Source organism: Lagenorhynchus albirostris, chromosome 7 (assembly GCF_949774975.1).
Source record: "Lagenorhynchus albirostris chromosome 7, mLagAlb1.1, whole genome shotgun sequence".
Lineage (NCBI taxonomy): Eukaryota > Metazoa > Chordata > Mammalia > Artiodactyla > Delphinidae > Lagenorhynchus > Lagenorhynchus albirostris.
The window spans coordinates 54,673,327-54,696,177 of NC_083101.1; the positions used below are offsets into that span (position 1 = coordinate 54,673,327).

The window sequence follows — 22,851 nt, forward strand, 5'->3', positions numbered from 1 at the left end:
CTTCTGCCACGACCAGCGCTGCTCTGTTATCTTCTTATCCCTTGTCTTGAATTTTATTCCAAGGGAACACGAAATTATCCTAATCATTGTCAGGACACCGATGATAATGAAAATGTACTTGCTACTAAACAGTGCCTCCCTACGCCTTAACTAAAATGACAAGGTAGGCTTTCATCTATCTAGAGTTCAGTGTCAGAATGTGGAAGCTTTTAGAGCACTAGTTCTCACCCTTTTGCACTTTAGAATCACCTGGAAGGCTACACACCCCACCAATTACATCACAGACTCTGGGGGTAGGACCCAGGTATGGGTATTTTATAAATCTTTTCAGGCAATTCCAATGTCAGCCGAAGTGGAAAACCACCTCCTTGGAGTAAGTAGGCAATGGCCAAACAACTTTCTAGTCTTAGAAAAATCGCTTAATTTCCCTAGGCTTTTTTCTCCTCTCTGAAAAACTGGTATGTGTGGAAGGGAGTTAAGAGTATTATACTCATTGATTTTCTTTTCTTTTCTTTTTAGATAAAAATATATATTTACAGTTATAAAATATTTCAAACAGGCAGCAAAGCATAGAAAATATTATAAGATACCTATGACAGCTGTATTGCCACCACCAAACATTTTAATATTCTGCCATATTTGTTTCATTTCTCTCCCTCTTTGGATAAAAGATACATCCCGTGTCTTCCTATTTCTTTCATCTCTAGAAGTATCCACTATCCTAAGGTTATCCTGCCTACATGATTTTATTGTTTAACCAAGTAATTATGTATCTACAACAACTGTATAATACTGCTTAGCATGTGTTTAAATATACATAAATTATATTACACTGTATATACCCTTTTGCATGTAATTGTTTCATTCAACATTGTTATCTATTTATCCATGTTGTTATCTATCAATCTATAGATATATCGATTTATATATAGCTTCTTAATTTTAAATTCCTTTATTATTTCATTAGGAATAAACCACAGTTTGCTGACTCACCTTATCTATGGACAGATAGGTTATTTATACTTTTTTAAAAAAACAGAGGCATGGGGACTTCCTTGGTGGCGCAGTGGTTAAGAATCCGCCTCCCAATGCCGGGGACATGGGTTTGAGCCCTGGTCCGGGAAGATCCCACATGCTGCGGAGCAGCTAAGCCCATGTGCCACAACTACTAAGCCTGGGCTCTAGAGCCCACAAGTCACAACTACTGAGCCCGGGTGCCACAACTACTGAAGCCCGCATACCTAGAGCCCGTGCTCCACAACAAGAGAAGCCACCACAATGAGAAGCCTGCGTGATGCAACAAAGAGTAGCCCCCGCTTGCAGCAAATGAAGACCCAATGCAGCCAAAAATAAATAAATTTATTAAAAAAAACAAAAAATAAAGGCATGTCTTCCTGCCACCAAGAGTTGCTCTAGGATAGACACTTAGACATGGTTTTGTTGGATATGCTCATCTTCACGTTTGCTAGATATTCTCAAAAATTTTTCCAAGTGGTTACACTAGTTTACTCTCACTAACAATGTTAAAACATTCCCTTCTCCATACCCTCCAATACTTGACATTATGAGAATTTATTTATTTATTTTTTTGTGGTACGCGGGCCTCTCACTGTCGTGGCCTCTCCCGTTGCGGAGCACATGCTCTAGACGCGCAGGCTCAGCGGCCATGGCTCACAGGCCTAGCCGCTCCACGGCATGTGGGATCTTCCCGGACTGGGGCACGAACCCGTGTCCCCTGCATCGGCAGGCAGACTCTCAACCACTGCGCCACCAGGGAAGCCCAAGAATTTATTAATTGTTGCCAATATGAAGATTGTGGAGTGATAATTAATAATTATGCCTAGATGATATTTTCCTGAGGTCCCTTCTAGTCAGGTAATTGTGGTCACCACATCAATACCAAGTCTTATCAAAATAATAAAATAAAGGGTGTGGAAAAAAAAAGCCTTCTTCCGTATTTTACAATGAATTTACTTTTCCTCAAGAAATGTCTTACATGGCTAAGGCTGGCCCATAACCCATAAATCAGGCCATAAAAGAGGAATGGGGACATGGCCCCAGCTCTGTATTTATTTTCTTGTATTCCATAATCCAATGTTACTTAAAAAGCAAACGGCCCAATAGTCAAGCCAAAGCAAATACTTTGCATTTTGCCAGGCAAAATGTCTGTGGAGAAATGAGTCAATTCATACAAGATTCAAAGCTGTCTTCGGTCAGTGACATTTTTGTGAAAATCTGTGGGTGGGTAAAAGTTTTACAAAATTCCTTTTTGCTATTGGATAAAATTCATCCAGGAAAAATAAGCAAAATTTAAGTGGCAACCCACATTCCCCCTAATTCCCTCATTAACACTCCCTAACCTCCCAGCCCAACTGCTTTCTTTTGTGCACAAAGGCCAGGATCAGCGTTTCTGATCCTGGCAACAGAACCCTGTCCCTCTGCTCACTCTGCCCTGATCAGATAGGCTTTCTCATGAGAAGTGTGTCTGATCTCATTCAGAGGACACCTTCCTGGAAACGCTACTGAGGTGTTGCATACTCTTCAACTTAATGGCAAAAAGACCTACTACGGTAAAAATATTCTCAGTGTGCACTCAGTGGAACACTTACTATGGCTACTGTTAGGGATGGTTAGTGTACATCTATAGTTTGGGGTTATTCTTTACATTGTCCTTTTAGGAACATGAAACATGGGGTTGGGAAAGAAACTAATTATAAGGCTCCATTACTTGCTCTGACTTGAGAAGTTGAAACCTTATCATCTCAGAAAAACATAATAGAATTCAGCAAAGTTATACCTGGGAATGTTCAAAAGTTCTGATAATTCTGAGATTCATCAATGTTGAGGTTGGTCTAAGCTCAGGAAGGTCTAAATAGAATGATCTGGCACCTACAAATTGCTTTATTAGTAGACAGAAGTGAATGGACTCAGGTGTTTTTAATATAATATTGCCATATTCCAGTTTCTGATTTAACTGAGGTCCGTCTGTCTGCCTGCTGAGGCCTTTACTTCTCAAGGCCTTTGCCGATGGCTGGGAATATCTCTGTAATCAAGGCCAAGAGCGGGAAGAGAGCAGCTGGTTTGGCTCTCCACAGAAGTAGTAAGAATGAGATCTACAGAAGGGTGGAGTTGTTTGGGTGGGAAAGGGAAAAGAAGCCATTCTCTCCTTCCAGTAAGTTTAACCAAATAATAAATTAACAATCCTCCCCCAGTTCTGCCACCTAAAGTCCTGAGAGATCTGAATCCCAGAGTTCTGGGTAAGGCTGAGGAGTTACAGTCAGAGACTCTGAGAATGTGTTCTCCCATGCATGAGATGGAATTTGGCATCAAGGGAGGACACCAGTGGTAGCCTCTTACTGTAAGCAGGCTGTCACTGAATAGCCCTTTCACACATCCTCCTTTTCACATGACTTCCAGAAGCTCATTGTGCTGCCTGTAGTCATGGTCACCAAACACAATTGGGTCATCACATCTTTCTTGGGTCAATAAGCTAAGTGAGTGAAAAGGATGACTAACTCTAACTATGGTCCACAGAAAATTAACAGCAGTTAAACATACGTAAAACAAAAGTGGACAGGGTCTTATAATTTAAACTGCTCCTAGCCTTTGCAGCATGTGACACAGCCACAAAAACCCAAAGATCACTTCATGTCTCCAAAAGAAGAATGTGGTCATTTTAGTTGGCAAGGATCTTGAGCTTTGAATCAACGACCATCAGTTTCTAAAAAAGTGAGAGATGAAACTGTTCAGTTTTAAGAGTTCTGTGTCTGGATTCCAAGAGTGTAAAGACTGGTTTTGCAAGAGGCAGAAGAATGCCTCTTTTTCAGATGCGCATCCACATTAAGCACAACGTCTTCTCTCCACGGGCTACAACTTGAGAGGCTGCTCAACTTTCAGGGCAAAATTATTTGCTGCCAGTTAGCTACAACCCTACAAATCAAGCAGATGACAGGCAGCAACATAACAGTTTTCACAAGACACAATGCTCATGATATGTACGTCTCATATTCCTGCTAAAAATATACAGTCCCAAGGCAAGAACTGCAGCATTGGTCAGCCCCTAAGAAACCCTGTTTTGTACAATACATTTGCACTATAACATGTGATTTAATGCTTTGTGGGTCTAGATTTGATATGTTATTAAACCTAGCAATCTAAATTTTGCAAAGATTCCATCTAGAAATGGGGAGTAGGCAGACCAGGGGAGAGAGAAAAATCACCTCCCATACCCATCTTGAACAATACCATGAAAAGCTATGCAGACGCCTGCAAACATTCACCTCTCAGCTTATTCTTTCACTGAAGTATTTCTATTTTTAATAGTCATCATGCACTTTAGCAAAAGTCAACTTTATAAAGTTATACGCCTTTTCAAAATCTGGGGATAGTGGGAAAATAGGGAAATCCTTTTGCACAAAAATTAATTTTGCAATGCAAAAAAAATATTTTTTTGGATAATTCAAGCCTATATGTTTATTTCAGTAAAGCCAAATCCAGCAAACTATTTTCAGCCAGGATTAGTCAGAACTAAAAGGCTGGACTGTTTTCCTTCAGAGACTGAATGTCTTCCTTGCCTGCAATAGGCCGGTGTGTTCCAAACAGAGTAAACGGAATTGCCTTCAATTGCTTGTCTCTTTCTGGCATTTTTAATGCAGAACCTTACTGACAGAGTAAGGTTTTGTTGGCTGGAATGTAATTATTCTTTTCAGTCATATAACCTGGCATTCTTACAATGTATGAGTTTCAAGTTTTCCTTAAGAAGAATCATAACATGGGACATAATGTAAGGACAAGAAATGCACTTTCATTCCTCCAGAAATTATTAAAACTCAAAAATGCCTACTGGATGGTGAAAAAGCGCTTCTAATACTTGCCTTACAACTATCACCTGTTTGGTTTGCTTTTACATGAATCTGACAACTTGGCCAATCTATAATCAAGCATAAACATGGTAAACATGGCCCAGATTCTTTATTATCAAGACATACTACAGAAAGAAGGGACTCTGGCTGGGGGAACCACCATCTAAATAAGTTCTTTTTCCAAATGATATATATTTTTTACACACATTTAGTGACCTGTAGCATATTCAATATCCAGGGAATACCTAAAATTCTCAGATTGTTAACTGTAAAAGAAATATTCCTGTCCATCTAAACTAATATAAAACACATGCGCTTCTTTTTCCAAGAGTTAAGCGAGTTGTCTGAGATTGTGCAAAGCCACCCTGGGATCCCAAGGGTGATGTCCTGCTTGTAAACCCTGAGGGTTTCTGTTAGGTGTGAAATGTTTGTGCAACCATCTAAGAGTCATATTATTCAAAAACAGTAAATTCTGCCAAGAAACAGAGATAGTTCCAGGATTGATGTTGTGAAAGGGGGAAGTGGGGAGAAAGAGACACCATGCCCGCTTCCTTCAACACCAAAGACACAGTCCCCTCTGGGTTCTTTCTCCTTATACATTTTCCACCAAACTCCCTCTCCTTAAAGTTCAGGGAGATCCAGTAAGACTCAGCTCCTGTGGTAACCCTGAGTGTTTTCATGCTGGCTATAAATCATTAACTAGTCTTACAACCTTGGAGGGTGCAGTGTGCAGGCGTGTGGGTGTATGCAGCAACACTTTTACTAGCCAAGTTGCTAAGTGTGAGTTCCTTTCTAAATATCAGAACCACCCCTCTAACCCTAACACTCACCCAGTTATTGGAGGGAAGGGAAAATCACTGAATATTTAATTTGGAAAATAGCTAAAGCTTGCTGGTGGTATAGTGTGTGTTCCTCTGCCCTGCACATTTCAGCAACTTCAAGCTGGTGCCTGGTGGGAATCAATTTTCCAAGACTTTGGACAGTGTGGCAGTGTGAACCTCCCCGATCATGTACATCTGCAGAAGAGAATCTAGAAGTGGAGATATACCCCAGCCACTAATAATTAAAGAAAACTTCCCCTTTCTCAGGCTGAAGAGGATACCTAGGTACCATGGATACCTAGACCCCTAGCATCCAAACTCCATAAAAGAAAAAAATGCCGCCTAACTTGTGGCAGCGTTTGTTAAACCACATACACCTTCAATGAACTCCCGTGGGCTTTAGGCGACTCACCGAACACTTGTTGGGCTTCTCCCCCGAGTGGACTCTCATGTGAATCAACAGTTTATAGCGGGCATTGAATGGCTTGTACCTTCGAGGACAACCGGCCCAGAAACAAGTGAAGTCTTCCCCTTTGCGCTGATCTATGTGAACCTTCTCGATGTGCCGCACAAGTTCCTCCTGCTGGTCATACAAGGCGCTGCAGTCAATCCAGCGACAGCAGTGCTTGCCCCCAACGTCTTCCATCTCCCCATCCTCCTCCAGGGCGGCCTGAGGCAGGGCCAGCGGTTGGGTGTGGTGGACGAGCTCTGGGTGATGCAGGTGCGGGTGGGCGTGGTAGGGGGGCGGGGGGCCTTGGGGCGGAGGTGGCAGAGGAGGCAGAGCGGGTGCCGGAGGCAAGTCCAGAGCGCCGCCCGGGAAGTCATCCAGGCGCTCCGTCTTTAGCAGGCCCGCCGGCTGGCCGTCAGAGTCCAGCAGGCCGTGCTGCACCACCATGTTGTTGACCAGGCCGGGCTGCAGGCCACCGTGCTCCAGTTGCTGCATGCGCTCATACTCCAGCACGCTGTCCTCGTCGTAGGCTGGAAGAGCCAGGCCACCACTGGCCACCCGCACGCCCTTCTGGCTGCTTGGCACCGAGCCTGGCTGGGGAATACAGCTGCCGCGCACCCCCAGGAAATGCCCATAGACCTCTGGCTGTGGGGACATGTTGGCCGGGGAAGACCTTGACCCGTTGATGTAGGCGACCAAGGACGTGGGCGAGGTGCGGATGATGGTATTGAAGTCTATCCCAATGCCATCGGACAACGGGGACAAGGACAGTGCTCTCTTCTTGGAGCGGGCCGAGTGGGACCTGGCCGAAGAGTGCCGGGAACTAGGGTAAGGAGAGTGGCTATTTTCCATCCCGAACAGGTAGGATGGCAATGAGTTAGAGACACTGTTGCTGGGCATGGCTGTCCCAGGAGGAAGGCTGAGGAGGTCCCCTAGATCAATGCCATTCTGAGAGCTGTGGTTGGAGGAGAGCGAAGGGAGAGCCCTGTAGCCGTGAGACCACTCTTGTTTCACGCTCAAGGCTGACTGACTTTCTGTCAGACTCAAAGTTGAGGATGCCAAAGACTCACGCGAAATAAGGGACCTGGAACAGCAGCCAGAGGCGGGGAGAAAAAAAAAAGACAAACATTTTAGCAGGATATGGATTGCCTAAGAGCTAAAAGAACATTGCATTGACAATCCCTTAAGTATTTCCCCTAATTACATTCTCGGCTAAACACACATTCTTTGGCTAAGATAAAACCCAAGGCTTTTAGTTCCAGGTAAATAACATTTTACCAAGAAGAACAATAAAAGCTAATGCTCACTGGAATAATAAAACAAAAAGATCTACTGTTATAAATAATCTTAATACTTTAAATGATAATAAATCGTCCTTGCTTTATTTTTAAATATCTTTTTTTAATACAGGGAAAAAATTAGAGACCTAGGAATAATTATTGAAGCTTGTTATGGCAAACCAAATAAATAAGTATTTATTAAGCATCTACTGTGTGCAGCACACTACAAATAGGCATCACAGAACACAAGTCTAAACAGAGTCCCAGCCTTTGAGTGAAATCTGTTTGGTGAGGTAAAACATAAACCTATGCTTAATTTGAAAAGAAAAAAAAAGTAAATCCTCAAAGTCATCCAGGGGACCTAATAATAATTTCACAAGTTTATTTCACTGACATTAAGGAATTTTAAATGTTTCTATAAAAGACAGCAATTCACACTGTAAGTACTCAGTCACAACATCAAATTGCCCCAGAAATAAAATATATATAAAATACAGCTGTAATATATATGGGAGTGACAGCCTGAAATCAAGTCATATTTGTAATTATGCATTTGGGCCGTGCAGGGTTTAATCACACCTGCTAGTTTTGTATCTTCCATGAACTGTTGTCCTTGAATCAGAGCAGATTTGGACTGAGAGCAAAGCATTTGCTTTAAGTACTTCACTTTTGCAACAATTCCTCTCCTGTCCTTCTTACCCTTTACAAAACATGCCTCACATGTCACAACAGTTAGCTGAATAACAGAATGCTTTGTAATGTAGTCTGGCCACTTTAAAATTCATTTTGCTTTACTATGACATCATTGCCTTAAAAATCATTGAAGAGAAAAGCTATGCCCTTTGGATGGAAAATTTGTCACAAAAAGGCTGGACATAATTCATAATTCACTGTACTCCCAACTCAGAATAGTGTATTCTGAGTTGTAGTGTATCAGAAAAACCTGACTTCTTTATATGTACTTGCACTGGCTCTCTACAGAGATCTTTTTTCTGACAAAAAATTTAAAATAAAATATTGTATAGAATGTCTATCTTCCCAGAATGAACCCATTTACTACTTCCAGCTGTTAAACAGCAACCTGTTGCAAAAGAACTGAGGGAAAAATAGAAGCATTCTCATCCCATCTGTTCCTCTTCTTTTCACAAAATGGAAGCCAGAAACACTGTTTCCTACAAGCATGAGAAATCAGCAAGAAAACATCTCAGCTCCGAAATGCACAGTATAAGGTGGTAGATAACACCATTGTCGATGTGGTGTTTCCATCAAGTGAAGTAATGTTTACCGATGACAAACACAGCAGGAATTTACGTCCAGTTGCCCTTGACACAGATTTCTTTTCCTCTGTCCAGATCCTTATATTTGGACTGAAGTCCTTCTGCAAGCCCCAGAGTGGTTTCTGAACCATCTGTTTTTTAATTCCCCATGGACACTTCCAATTATTTTCCCAGCATACCTGCAGCTTGTAGCTCTCCCTGCAGAGCTCAGCTGAAGGCTCCTGGTGATAGGATGTCAAGGGCCTTTTGGTCCCTTCCCCAGGGAGATAACAGAATTGCTTTCTGACCCAAGTCCAATCAGTAGTCATGTCATATATGAGGCAAAGACAACTGACTTTGCTTTACACCCTGAGGTTTAGATGGTTTATATAACATTCTCAAATGGTGCATTTGCCTGGTCACTGTCATACTGGAGGATTTCAGATTTTTAAGCAGTGAATGGCAGGCAGAAAGTATTTTACCCATCTGTATATACTTTGCATTTGAAATTATATTATTTGGTTTGAGGGCTGCCTTTAGTGAGTGAGACATGTTCATTTGTTCCACTGTCAAGAGATGTTTCTTATTTTTCTCAAAATACACCTAAAGTATCGTTCGATTTAAATTTGAGCATAACCCCATGCAGGCACATTCCTTAACTCCTTGGACATCTCAGTTTTCTAAGACAGTTATCATATATTTTTCAGAAAGCAAATTCTATGTTCTATTCACTAAGGCAGTTATATGAATGGAGAACTCTCTCTTCTATCTTAAACACCTAATAAGAACAAAATTTCCAACAAATGGCCTTTGCCTAGCAGCCTACCTCCCTTCTAAGCAATTACCCCAGATCTTTTAATATTTCAAAGTTCTAATCCATGAAACCTGCCCCAAAGATAGTAGCTCTCAGTAAAAGTCCTCTTTCCAGAAAAATTATATACTGTCTGTACTGAGCCTTAAACAAAGCTAACTTCAAGCATCTGTGGGTGTTATCTTCCTCAATAAAATTCAAAGTCCTCCAAAAAAAGGGGTCATTTTTATCTCCGCCAGTACCCACCAGAGTGTTAAAGTTTTCCAAAAAAATATTGATTAAGGTGAGTAATCAATCAATATAATGATAACCATCATTTTTAATTTATGAAGTATTTTCCCTTTGTATTATTTCATTTAATACAGCCTGTGAAGTAAGTAAATTGGATTGTTTAAATAACCTCTGTTTTACAGAGAATAAAACCAAGGTTCTGTGAAATTCCTCCCAGTGACACCAGAAAAAGGACCAAAACTCCTTAAAGAAGTATAAATAGAGCAGCATTTGATAGGTAGTCACCTAGCTGGATCACATACATCCTCCACTGTTTTCCCCACAACATACCCCACATGTGGTCCATGCCGCTCTGCTTGATTAAAAGACCTGGTGTACGAGGCTTAAAGTCACACGAGCTACAACTGGAGCACACATTTTCTGTTCTCCTTCTGAAACAATATGCTGAATGACTGTGAAAGATTGCAAAGAACTCTTGCCTATGATCCCTGCTGCTACCCACACCAAGCCTATGGGAAAGAAAGTGACAAAGAGCTGTGGTTCTATCACCATACTTAGAGAAATCTCCATTTCCATATGTTCATCTAATCCTAAGCATATTATTTCTGGTGACTGGTTAATTTGAAGCTATATGTGAAAGAAAGATAACTCAAACAAAATAAAAGCAATATGAAAAACTCAGAAACCAACAGTGAAATAGGTTAGGGTAGCTGGTGAAGCAAGAGCTCAGTAACTCTCACGGGGCCGTAAGAGGTGTAATAACCAAGCTGAACTGCTTGGTTCAATGCCAAGCTCAAAAGAAATACTAACGTATATATGACAAGGAATTCCTCAAAATGATGCTTAAAAGAATGACTACATATATATGTGTACATATATATGCATATATGTCATGAAAAAGAGATGGGCAACAAGAGTTACAGAATTGATCCAATGAAGTATTACTTATAATAATGAAATAAAGGGAAACAAATGCCCAGTAATAAGATACTGATAAAAATTATAGTTTTATTTATATACTTTTTAATAAAATGGAATCTTGGGCAGGAAGAAGTCATTATATGATGCTAAATATATTTTTACCACAAAAGATTATTACAAAGGAAAGTGTTTATATTAACAAAAAAGTAAATATAATACTATGTAGATCATTATAGATCAATTTGATGGAAAGGGAAACCTATGCTTATGATGTATATGTTTGCCTACAGCTAGAAGGATATATGTCAAAATTCCACCCATGGTTGCCTGTGAGTGGTAGGATTCGGGATGACTATCATATACTGTCTTGTGCTTGTCCATATTTTCCACATTTTCTACAATGAGTAAGAATTACATAGATAATCAGGAAAAAACAATAAATTTTACAGCTTTTTATAGGGTGGCCATCACTCAGACTGAACAGTTATGTCCTCATCCAGCTCCCCACCCCCCGACCCCCTCCCCCCCGGGCATTCCCCCAATACACAAAGCTGATTCTCTCTCCATCTTCTCTTCATCTCTAGATAGCAAAATGCCTTCAAGTTGAACTGTTGCCTCCTGTCCTATCTCTCCTCTTACGGAACACACAAACCAATTTAAGTATCACAAATAAATGTGACCTTTCCAAATTGCTAAAAGTAAATTCGCTATTTCACCAAGCCAGTTCCCAACTCCTGTTTCTTTGCTCATCCTGCAAAAAATTATTTCTATAGAAGGACTCACAGAATACATAATCAAAACATATATATCAGTGCATCTCTAAGATGTTATCTTTTAAGGATAAAAATTTATGCTAAGGAATCAAATATGCCAGAAAACACTGAGATAATGACCCTTCCCTGCCCGACCCATGAAAGGGACTGCACTAGATACATGCATGGCTGGAGCAGCCTGTGCCCTGCCTACCTTCAGTTTCTCCATTAATTATGACTCTCTGCCTTCAAGGCATGGGCTGGACTTGCCACAGACAGGAAGCTGAAGGCTTCCCAATGACATCTACCCCATGAGTACAGTTAATTTTACATGCAATACTCAGCAAGTATGAAGAGTCCCTCAAGGCATAATCATCAATAGGAAAATGACAGGAGCAGCTTCCCATCACAAAAAAAATCTCAGGTGAAAAACAAGTTTCCATCTCATGAAAAAATTGGCATAAAAAATGATTCAGGAACTGTGATTTCAGAGTCTCGAATAGCAGCTAGGAGGACAGTGCAGAGACACAGAAGGGGAAAGGGGGATAAGAGGAAAAGAAAAAGGAAGGGGAGGAAGAAGAGGAAGAAACAGAACCCAGAACTACAAGGCATCTCAGCAGATTCCAGTCCCCCAAGAAGAGGAACAGAGGTCCACAGAAGAGAGGTCCAATTCCTTTGCAAAATCACAGTTACAACAGATCCGGGACTAAGGCAAAAAACTTTGGATTGTATTTCTCCAAGAAGACTACTTACAGAAGATGAAATAATTCATTTCAAACATAGAAATAGACCTTATACTTTGCACAGTATTTTGGTTTTATGTCCCCTGTAATATCAACCTTAAGAGATATAAAAATTTGTTTGAGAAGGTAATTTCCCTATTCAATTATCTCCCATGGAGATAGATGTATAGCATTTATTGGACCTACTTATTCCAGCACCTAATCAGACATTGTGTTGAAATGTTATGTAACTCACACACGAAAGTATGTCTTCCTAGACGCATCATAAAGTCTTGAAATTCATGATTTCTATCTTTACTTTTTCAACTATCTCCCTAAACTTCAACTATTATATTATGCAGGACCATAAATATTTAAGATACTTGGTTAGATGGGTGAATGTATGGCTGGACAGACAAAACAACTGTAAAGCAGCCTTAGGATGCTGCAACTCATACACTGAAAAACGAGCAGCTAAGATGGATGTGCATGGAACATCTTTATCTTTCTAGGCCATGATATGACCTGCTTCACCAGGAATCAACAGATTAACACACTGGTATTTAGTCACAGAGGCCCCAAAATCTCAAAGTGGGCCTTAATTTCACTCACACTGTAAGCCAGCAGGTGTTAAACCATTCTTCCCAATTAAGATGATATTATGGCACACACAGTTTTTATACACATTCCCCTACAAAGCTCAAATTAAAAGAGCTGCTTGAGTGTGTGTGTGTGTGTGTGTGTGTGTGTGTGTGTGTGTGTTGTGTGGGCATGCATTCAGTAAGGAAAGGAAAAACAGTCATGGGTGTGATTATACCGTAAGAAAGGGGAAAAAAAAAGTAACTTGAGACCTGGTATCTGAAGGAGGTATATTCAGGTTGGCTGCATTCATTGCCCTCTGTAAGCTAGGACTGATCTGGTTGCATGCTGTAGAGACCTGGCTTGCTGGTGGTGAAATGGGTCCCAGTCGCTGAACCATCATGGGACTGCTGGTGACCACTAGATTGTTGCAGCTGCCTTTTCCAATGGACTTGCACTGAGGCCCAAAGCCAAGAGCCCCTAAAAACAAACGAATCAGGTTAGCTTTCATGTCCCTTATATCAGAAATCAGTAAATACACATATGTGCACACTTATATCAGGACTCATCTTTAGAGACAGTCCTGGATCACCTTTTTTTTTTTTTTTTTTTTCAGTATTAGTGATAGAAAAAAGCTTTCTCTAATTCTGATGAAAAATCCATAATGCTACAATAGAAACCCTTCTATAATCACCACTCATACAAAATATGCTTACATTTTGCTTCTTCTATATAGAAGTGTCCAGTTATATTAAGAATCATATTTTATCATCTCTTTACCTAAAGGGTTAAGGTGGTAAGTAGATGGGATTACTTGTATCAAACCATGTTTTTTTCTAGAATAGCTAATATCTTGAATGACCCAGCAAGGAAAGTTGACACTCCTGAAAAAAACTTGTTTAACTGGTTCATTTCATTCCAAGTCTGGTCTTCCAAAATGCCTCTTTAAAAGGATATAGACTGGCTGTGTCTCTCCAATCTTTATTTTTCCTCTTCATCCTAATATATTTTCATTGGACATACACCCAATTTTTTAAAAAATCAAGATGAGAGAACCCTAAACAAAACATTCATTCTAAAAGTAGCATGTTAACCAAATTTGACATAAATTTTTCATTTCATTAGTAACAATCTTCGAACGTAGTAAAATTTGGTACATATCCCAGAAGGGAAAGGAAAAAAAAGAAACCCTCAAGAATCTGTGCCATTACAGAAACGTGAAGAGCAAAGAGGAGAAAGGTAAACACTGCCATGACTCATTTATAAAAAATAATAATAGTGGTTGAATCATTCTAGACATTCTTTTTGCATGGATATACTTTTTCAAACAGTTTTTGCAAACTACCTGGTCCAGTCTCAGTTCCCATTTCAAATAAATCAAAATAAATATGATCTCAGGTTTTTCTGGCAAATTGGCTCTAAAATTTTCTCACCAAATTCCCCATCTTGCTCGTTGATATATCTGGGATCAAAGTAGTAGAAAAGCATCACGGTAACTTTCCTTAGCCCTAAGGAGTATAATTTTTTATTTTGTCTTCTCAAAAATTAGGTTAATAGCCAAAAAAATGACTTCTTCATCTTTTGTAACATTCTCTTCCAAGAGCCCACAAACTAAGGATAAACAAGACCTTAGAGTAATCACCAATGCTCTCATCAATGAAACCACATCTCCAAAGTGCTAGGAGAGTCACAGCATCTTTAGCTAGCAGGAAGCCTTCTCTAGTCCAGCCCTCTGGGAAACTAAAATCCAAGTGGTAACTGACTTGCGTCAGTAAATCACACAGGGATTTACTGACAGAGCAGAAACGGAGTCTACAAGAGTGTATTTTCATGGCACCTGTGTCCTTAAGTTTAGGTGCTGGATGCTTAGTTTCTTCCTTGGATACTTTCCAAGATCCAAGAAAGGTCCAAAAGAAATTTCTGTCTGATTTTTTTTTTCAGATACACAAACCGGAACCTTCCCCTCTCCCTGCAGCTTCTATCTGATGCATCTTCTTGTGCCTTGAAAGATCAGTTATAGATGATAGTCTCTCTGTTTTCATAACTCATATAACACTGTACCATCAGGGCTTCATCTTGCCACTAAGAGTAGTGGGTACATTTTTGTGCAATGATCATAGACTTAATATCTTTATAAATTCCAACAAGCTACATGTGATTTGCTTTTCAAACCCCCTTTTTACCTTGGATAAAGGCAGTGTAATGGTTCATACCCTAGCCCAGTATATAAGACACTTGAATTCTATCCCTACCAGCCACTGCTACAAAAGCAACATTAGATGGCAGGTATTCTGTTACATTCAGTGTCACATATTCATCTAAAGAACTCATTCATTTCATGCCTGTTTCCTTCACCATAAAATGGTATTAATATCTACCTCTAAAACAAAGACATATTAGCAGCTGGAACAGCACACCCAACAAATACTACTTGGTGTCAAAGCATATTAATACATTATTTCATCAAATCTTAGATGCCATATATTATGTCATACCATTATTTTATATACCAGTAAGAACAATAAACTAGTACATGGTGTTAATATTTCAGAGATAATCGATGTGAAAATAATGCACACCTTAGCATAGATAAATACCAATAAGATTGCTGAAAAAATTATTTTAGCCATTTTCTTGTTCCTGCTTTTCTCTCTGCTTGGCACAGCCTTACTCTAACTTGTCTACCTAGGAGCACCTCTGTCTTCAAGGTCTTGATTCAAAGGTCATCTTCTCTGTGACTTCCTCTCCCGCACTGCCAACTGGGCAAATCTGACCAATTCTTCTTTTCGTTCCCCCACAGTCTTTCATAACACATTTGCCTCAGCACCTTCAGGGAACGGAAATGTTTACATGCCTGTCATCCGTTTATACTTTATTGCTTTTTAAAGACAAAGCTCTTGTCTGAGATATCGCTGCTTCCTCAGCACCTAGCCCAGGGCCTATACAGTACACAATAAAGTCTGTCAATGAAGCTAAGAATGAAAATAAAAGATAGTTATACATGATATTAAATACACATTATTTCCACTGAAGCCCTCCTGGTCTTCTTGTCTAAAACAGTGCCATTTTTCAAAAACAGACTCAAACTAAGTCAATCCTTTGATGTTTCTCCACAGTGTGGCTAACTAGGTCTGAATGGAAGATGAAGCTGCGGGAGTAGTAACTATAAATCTATCTCCCTGGACTAGAATTTTACACTGGTCAAGGCTGCCCTTGTAACCCTATACCCTAGATCCTCACATTCACAGTATTTTCTCCGTCTGTAATAAAGAAACATTAATCTTCCCCTCCCCAGTGTCTCCATCATTTTCACTATAACACCTCTACTCCCAAATTCACTGGTCAACTTGAGCCTCATCTAACCATAGAGGAGTGACAGCTTCTGACTATCACATACGTTTAGCACGAAGCTATACAGTAAATTTCTTGGGAACACGTTATGTTTGTGGAGCAGCTGTAAGAATGTTCTGTAAAATGGCATCATCACTCTCACACAGGGAGGCAAATAACAGTCTGACCAAGAACCACTGTGCTTAATGCAACCATCTAACTCCAATTTTTCTTCATAATGCCAGACAGAATGAACACCTCCAGACTGCTCAGAATTGTGTAGTGCATTGTAGTATGGGCTCTGGAGACAGCCTGCTTGGGAACCCCCAACCCAGGTTGGTCGTGTGACTTGGGCAAATTACTTAAACATTTGTGTTTATCTCTATGTGTTCTCATCTGTAAAATGGGAATAAAAATAACACCACTTTATAAGGTGTTATTGTGCATCTAGTATTAATTACACACGTAAAGGACTTCACATGTTGCCTAGGGCATAGTAGGTACTTGATAGATGTTAGCTGCAATTTTTGTTGTAGTTGTTGTTATTATTGTTCATGCCTGTCATCACTTTTTTTTTTTTTTTGCTACATTCTCTTTCTTGAAGTAAGAAGAAAACAGTTCTTTATAATTCCTTGCACAAAACAAGATACAAGTAAATGATACTATTTAATTCTCTACCCATTTCTTTCTGCTTTGAGCCTGAAGCCAACTTTTTTAAAACCAGGTGTCATCACAGATAGAAGAAAAGTTTTCAGCTGGCCAAGTTTGAACATTCCTTGGCTTGTCATTCCCTGAAAACAAACTGTACAACTTTTCTGACTACCAGATGTGCCAACTACTTGTATGCTGGTTTTCATTTTGAAATACTGCTTATTTTTAGAGACTGTACAGTGTTTCTTAAAAATGTGTTTACTGCTCAAATAAGGATTCGAGTGGATGGCATTCTGAGTACTACATACATTCTAGCCAAAATCACTGCATGTTGGTGGGGAGCGCAAACGTTTTGCATTTCCTGAACTGAGAGGTCATCTTAGCAGGGGCATGTTTTTAATTAACATCTTCATTAGTTGAAAGAGTTCTCTTGAAGTCAAATAGTTGACTATGTTGCAATTACCCCTGCTGAGGCTGCAACTTTCAGAATGATTTATGTTTATCCACTGGTTCCTCTAAAAATGACAGAGATATTGGGGGGAACAGAAATAGCATATATATATATATATATATATATATGGGAGGGGGGTAGGGAGAAGTAATCAACTTTTTTTTTATTGTATTGTTCATCAACTGACACTAATCAAATGCCAACCATGAGCTGGGCAGTCCTTGGAGACAATGGTGAGCAAGATAGACAGAGTCCCACCCCCCCACAGAGCCCACAGTCTGCCCATGAAGAGGAATACCAAAGCAACCATTACATAAAAGAGATCCCTGCTCCTAGGTTGGGTCATATGAAATGTCTTTCTTTACAGGTCAAACATGATCAAATAAGAGCAGTTTCTATATAGTTCAACCTAACACATATGCAGAGTATTTTGGAAACAGAAATAACGCATATCAGGATTTGAGTTCTGTCTCACCCACCCACTGGCTGTGCAACACTGAGCAAGGTCCTTAAAAGACTCTGTGCCTCAGTATCCTGTCCCTAAAATCAGGACAGTTAATAGTACCTAATACAGGGTTGTTATGAGGATTGAAAGGGTTAGTATATATTATTATATGCTTTACCATCTCTAAGGATCAGGGTTTTCTTCCCAATCTTTCACTTTAAAACATTTCAAACCTACAGAATAGTTGTAAGTAGTACATGAATCCTCTTTATCTAATTTATCAATTGATAAATTCCACCTGTTGATCTATCTATTCATCTATCCATCTCTGTATATATAAGATTATTGTTTTAATTATCATTAATTTGTTGAACTATTTAATAATAAGCCATAGATTTTATGCCCTTCACCCCTAAATACATAATCATAACACAATCATCAAATTCAAGACATTTAGCAATGATATAGTACTAGTACATAATACACAATTTATAGTCAAATATTACTAATTATCCCAATAACACCCTTTAGAGCACCTGTTTTCGAATCCAGGATCATGCATTTCAAGGAAAGGTTTTGCTGAGCTGGAACTTCAAGAATGGAATAGTAAATCAATGGACACCCAGGCACTGAAGGTTGATGGAAAAGTAGAAAATCAGAGAAAGAAAAGAAGTGAGAAGTAACAGCGCACAGCACAATAGCTAAAAGCATGGATTTGTACCCTAGCTCCACCACTGAATGGCCACGTGAGCTTGGGCAAATTACTCAAGTTTTCTGTACCTCAGTGTTCTGATCTCTAAAATAGGGTTAATACTAGTACTTACATCATTGAGTTGTTCTGAGGATTAAATGATCTCATATGTGTAATATATTTAGGGCCTGGCACTTAATAAATACATTATAAACTCATTTCTGGTACCTTTCTGATATTTCTAGCACCTCTTTTCCTGAGTGACCAAGGACGGCATGCTGATACCTCCTGACCCAAGGCCTTCCACTCAACACACAGTAGACTTATCCTCCCATCGATGGACTCCAGACTTCAGGCCTTTCCTCACTCCCATCTTATCTTACTCTTAGACTCTCCCCAGCTTTCATTCATATTCCTCCTTAGAACTAGAAATAAGATATTCTTGCATACTAGACATACTAGGCTTGCTATACAGTGTTTTGTCAAATTTGTAATGTTTTACTGCTGAAATACAGTAGTGACAACTTCATGAATATATGTGACTGTGTAGTGTGTTACTCTGAAATACAGTTAAGGCAAGGGTAGATGACTAAGAACACCAAAAGATGAGAATCAGAATGAAATAGCTGGCTTCCTTATTCAGGGCCAAAGCATTTAAATTCAGTGTATGTTACAAATGCTCGAAACTGCACAAAACTTATGAGAGGTAAGGACTACTGAGCAGAGCATCCTGTCTCCATGGAGCTTACAGCTCCGTAGAGATAAGATGCACTCATCTAGGAACAATCAGATAATGATACTAGACTGTACAAAATAAAGCATGAGACTGAATCATAGAGACAGGAGTTCAGAAAAGGTGGGAATCACTGTTTACCAGATAATTCACTGAAGAAGAACAAAGGCATTTCCCAAAGGTCTTCAGGAAGTCCAAAGGTGTTCAGTGATAACAAATAAGGTGGGGTCATGGAGAGATCCATAGTCAAATAGCTTTGGGAAACTCTAATATAACAAAGTTAAACATATCTCTTTACTACAGGTCTTCTCAGAGCCTTTAAAAATTGCAAATGCTGATAATAAATCTCCCAGAGGAGCAAATAATATGCAAAATATATTTGTTTAGGGTACTTTTTCCCCCTATGACTCAACCAAGACTCGCATACTAAAGAACACTCTTTAGAAAACAATGAGGTAAAACATGAAGGAAAAACGAGCACACGAATGGGAAGGAAATAGTAAGGTGTAGACACGGAAACAGAAGGAAGGAGGCGTGGTATGTGCTAGGGAAATGAAGAGAAGTCAGGGTTGCCTGCATGAGGGGGCTTGACCAGAAAAAAGGGAGGAGACAGACTTAGAAGACTTGTTTAGTCAGCCTGGTGGGCCTGATTTAACAACTGGACATTATGTATTCACCAATGGCTCCAAACCTGGCTGCACATTAGGGTCACCAGGAAAGCTTTCCAAAAATGCAAATTCATAGGCTTCACTTCAAACTAACTAAGCCAGATGATGCTGGTGTAACTGGCCTGCTGACATGCACCTGGGACCCTGTGCTATAGATAGTGGTGCATCCCACTAGAATCCAAGTTCACCCAAGATTAATCTGGTGGAGATGGGGAGAAAGGATGGAGGAGTACATGACCAGAAGCTGGACAAACAATGAGGAGAAGCCCATGGGGTAGTAAATGACAGCGTAAGAAGGCAACGGTTAGGGAAGCAAGTTAAGAGTAATTTATGGATTATATAATTGGTTGATAAAGATTTAGAAGATCAAGTTTAAAAAGGAGGAGGAGGTCATATAAAGGCTACTTTTGTAACTCCAATCTAAAATTAATTACTTGATCCCAGATAATAAATAGATTAAATCCTAACCCAGATTAATGAAGATTCCCACGAATTGGGCAATCTCCCACCACTCTGCCCTCAGGAAACCTACCAAGTTTATCCCAGAAACAATATAACTTTCACACTAACACTCTTCTAACCTTAGTCAGTATTCAGGAATGTTGGCCACAAAGTATGGAATCACCAGCATTACTCATTTTTATTTTATCCCTGCATTAAATGGAATCGTATTTATACTCCAAGAGATTAAAAAATATCATATTCCTTTCTGAACCACTCAGTGCCCTGGATTCCTGGACATGAAGTCTCAGTCTTGCTCCCCACCACTGGGCACTCCTGATAACATGTTATTAAGAACACATAGCTCCAAACCACCTCATAAAGATGTAAAGATATATTAAACAGCATTCCCAAAGTTTATATTCTAAAGTCCCATCAGTCAGCTATTGTACATCAATTATCAACTAATTAGTACAGAGTGCTTATGCTGACCCTTCTGTTCTCTCTTGTAATGATTTGCCAAGTTAACTGAAAGCTGCTTTGCTCCATTGAGACTCTTAGTATAGCAAGAGTGTTAAATAAAGTTCACCAACAATTAGCCTAGAAAACCAAAGAGGAAATGTAAGCACATTTTACTGCTTTTCCCTGGATAAATTTTCTAACAATCCCATGAGAAGAGAGTGGATATATTTGTTAAACAAGCAAACCATTACTCTGAAAAACTGAAATACCAGTACTGGCATAGTTCAGTAATTCTGTCTCACTGATCAGGTATTCCTTTATTGTGCCCCTGCTCTGTGCTATAGTATATACTCTAGGGAGTGTGGATACACAGATGGGTTAAACAATTCTTGCTTACCATCTAATTTAGTAGGCTTACATCAAGGCTTACACATGGGATTAATCTGTGAAAATATATGAATTCAAGGTGAAATTATACTTACTCTATAAAAATAGGACTTGCACAAATATAAGAAAGGATGAGAAAAAAAAGGAGGAAGGAAGCATACTTAATGGGAGAAAACTACCTGAGTTTCCCAAAGCCCATGAACAGGTCACATTTATTAAGCACCACCTGTGAGCTTGGTGCTGTGCTGTACTAATGGAGTCCTAGGCCACTGGGTTTTCCCCTAAAGAGCTTCTGACCAGTTGGAAAGAGTTTTAATCAACACATGAAAAGATTAGGAAACACCCAATCTCTTTCTTAATTCAATGAAAGATTCTTTAAAATTTATAGTGTTTTACAATTTTCAAAAGTTTCACACACATAATTTCATATAATCCCATAACAACCTTATTTCCCCTATCCCTATATTGCCCCCCCTTCCTTCTTCCCACTGGTAATCACTAATTTGTTCTCTATATCTGTGAGCCTGCTTCTTTTTTGTTTTATTCACTAGTTTGTTGTATTTTTATATTCCACATATAAGTGATATCATACAATATTTGTCTTTCTCTGTCTCACTTATTTCATTTAGCATAATGCCCCCTAAGTCCATTCACATTGCTGCAAATGGCAAAATTTCATTCTTTTTTATGGCTGAGTAATATTCCATTGTGTGTGTGTGTCTGTGTGTACCATATCTTCTTTATCCATTCACCTGATGATAGACACTTAGGTTGCTTCCATACCTTGGCAGTTGTAAATAGTGCTGCTGTGAACACTGGGGTGCATATATCTTTTCAAATAAGTGTTTTTGGGGGTTTTTTGGATATATACCCAGGAGTGGAATTGCTGGGTCATATGGTAGTTCTATTTTTAGTTTTTTGGGGAAACTCCATACTGTCTTCCACAGTGGCTGCCCCAATTTCCCATATCCTCGCCAACACTTGTTATTTGTGTTCTTTTTGAAGATGGCCATTCTGACAGGAGGAAACACCCAATCTTAAACTGAGTTGCCATATGCTGAGCAAAGAAATAGATCAAACAAGAAAAAGATCTGTTAAACTGGAGGAGGCTTGGTGGAGGAGGTGAAACCTGATCGGAGCCTTTTAATGGCCAGAGGGCAGAGGACGGTACAAAAAGGGGGTTTGCCAAAGTGAAGTGAGGAAATGTACTATGAAGGCATACGGAGGCAGCATGGGGAAGTGGTAAAGGATGGAGATGCTAGAGCCAAAATGGCTTCACTTACCAGCTCTGTGACCTTGGGCAAGTTCCTTAACCTCTCTGTGCCTCTGTTTCCTCACCTAGAAAATGGGGATGATCATTGTACCTACCTTCATAAGGCTGTTTGGAGAACTAATAGGTCAAAATATGTAAGCACTTAGAATAGTGTCCAGCACACAGTAAGTACTCTATAAGCCTTAGGTATTCATGCTCTTATTAAAGCATTCTTAGATTACACAGGCCCTCTAAGGCTAGGCCCTCCAAAAGAACTATAGTAGGCTTTTAAGCATGAGTGTGACGTGATGAGGGACTATGAAGAAGACAATTTCACTATTTTCAGCACATAAGAAAGCAGAGCAAGGTAGGAAGATGTTGCTTTGAGCTCAGGATGCAGTGACAAGGCCTGGATCAGGTTGAGCAGAGGTGAATAAAAGGGACAGAGTAACCCCAAATTATCTTATGAAGAAAACAAATAAGAGGGTTGTTGAAGGAACTGTAAGAAGTACTAGATTCCAGACCCTTCTCCATAAATTAACATTGTGTTTTCCCTAAGCTGCTTTTCCCCTCTAGGTCAACTAAAAACAGAGACTGTAAGAGAAATGGCAAAGCTGCCCACTGGAAAGACCTCTCATTGTATGCAACAATGACTGG

General features: G+C 39.6%; 1 protein-coding gene across 6 annotated transcripts in view; it reads right to left on the minus strand.

Annotated features, from left to right (window-relative positions):
* Window positions 1-22,851, minus strand: part of GLIS3 (GLIS family zinc finger 3) — a 504,604-nt gene that overhangs the window by 315,416 nt on the left and 166,337 nt on the right. For all 6 annotated transcript variants that reach the window (XR_009541593.1, XR_009541594.1, XM_060155032.1 and 3 more), the window contains exons 2-3: window positions 12,956-13,163; window positions 6,096-7,215 (exon numbers count right to left, since the gene is read on the minus strand). Coding sequence is in view for 4 of the 6 variants with exons in the window: in XM_060155032.1 (XP_060011015.1) it covers window positions 6,096-7,215; window positions 12,956-13,086 (1,251 nt within the window). In the remaining 2 variants the exon portion in view is untranslated. The remainder of the gene's footprint in view (window positions 1-6,095; window positions 7,216-12,955; window positions 13,164-22,851) is intronic.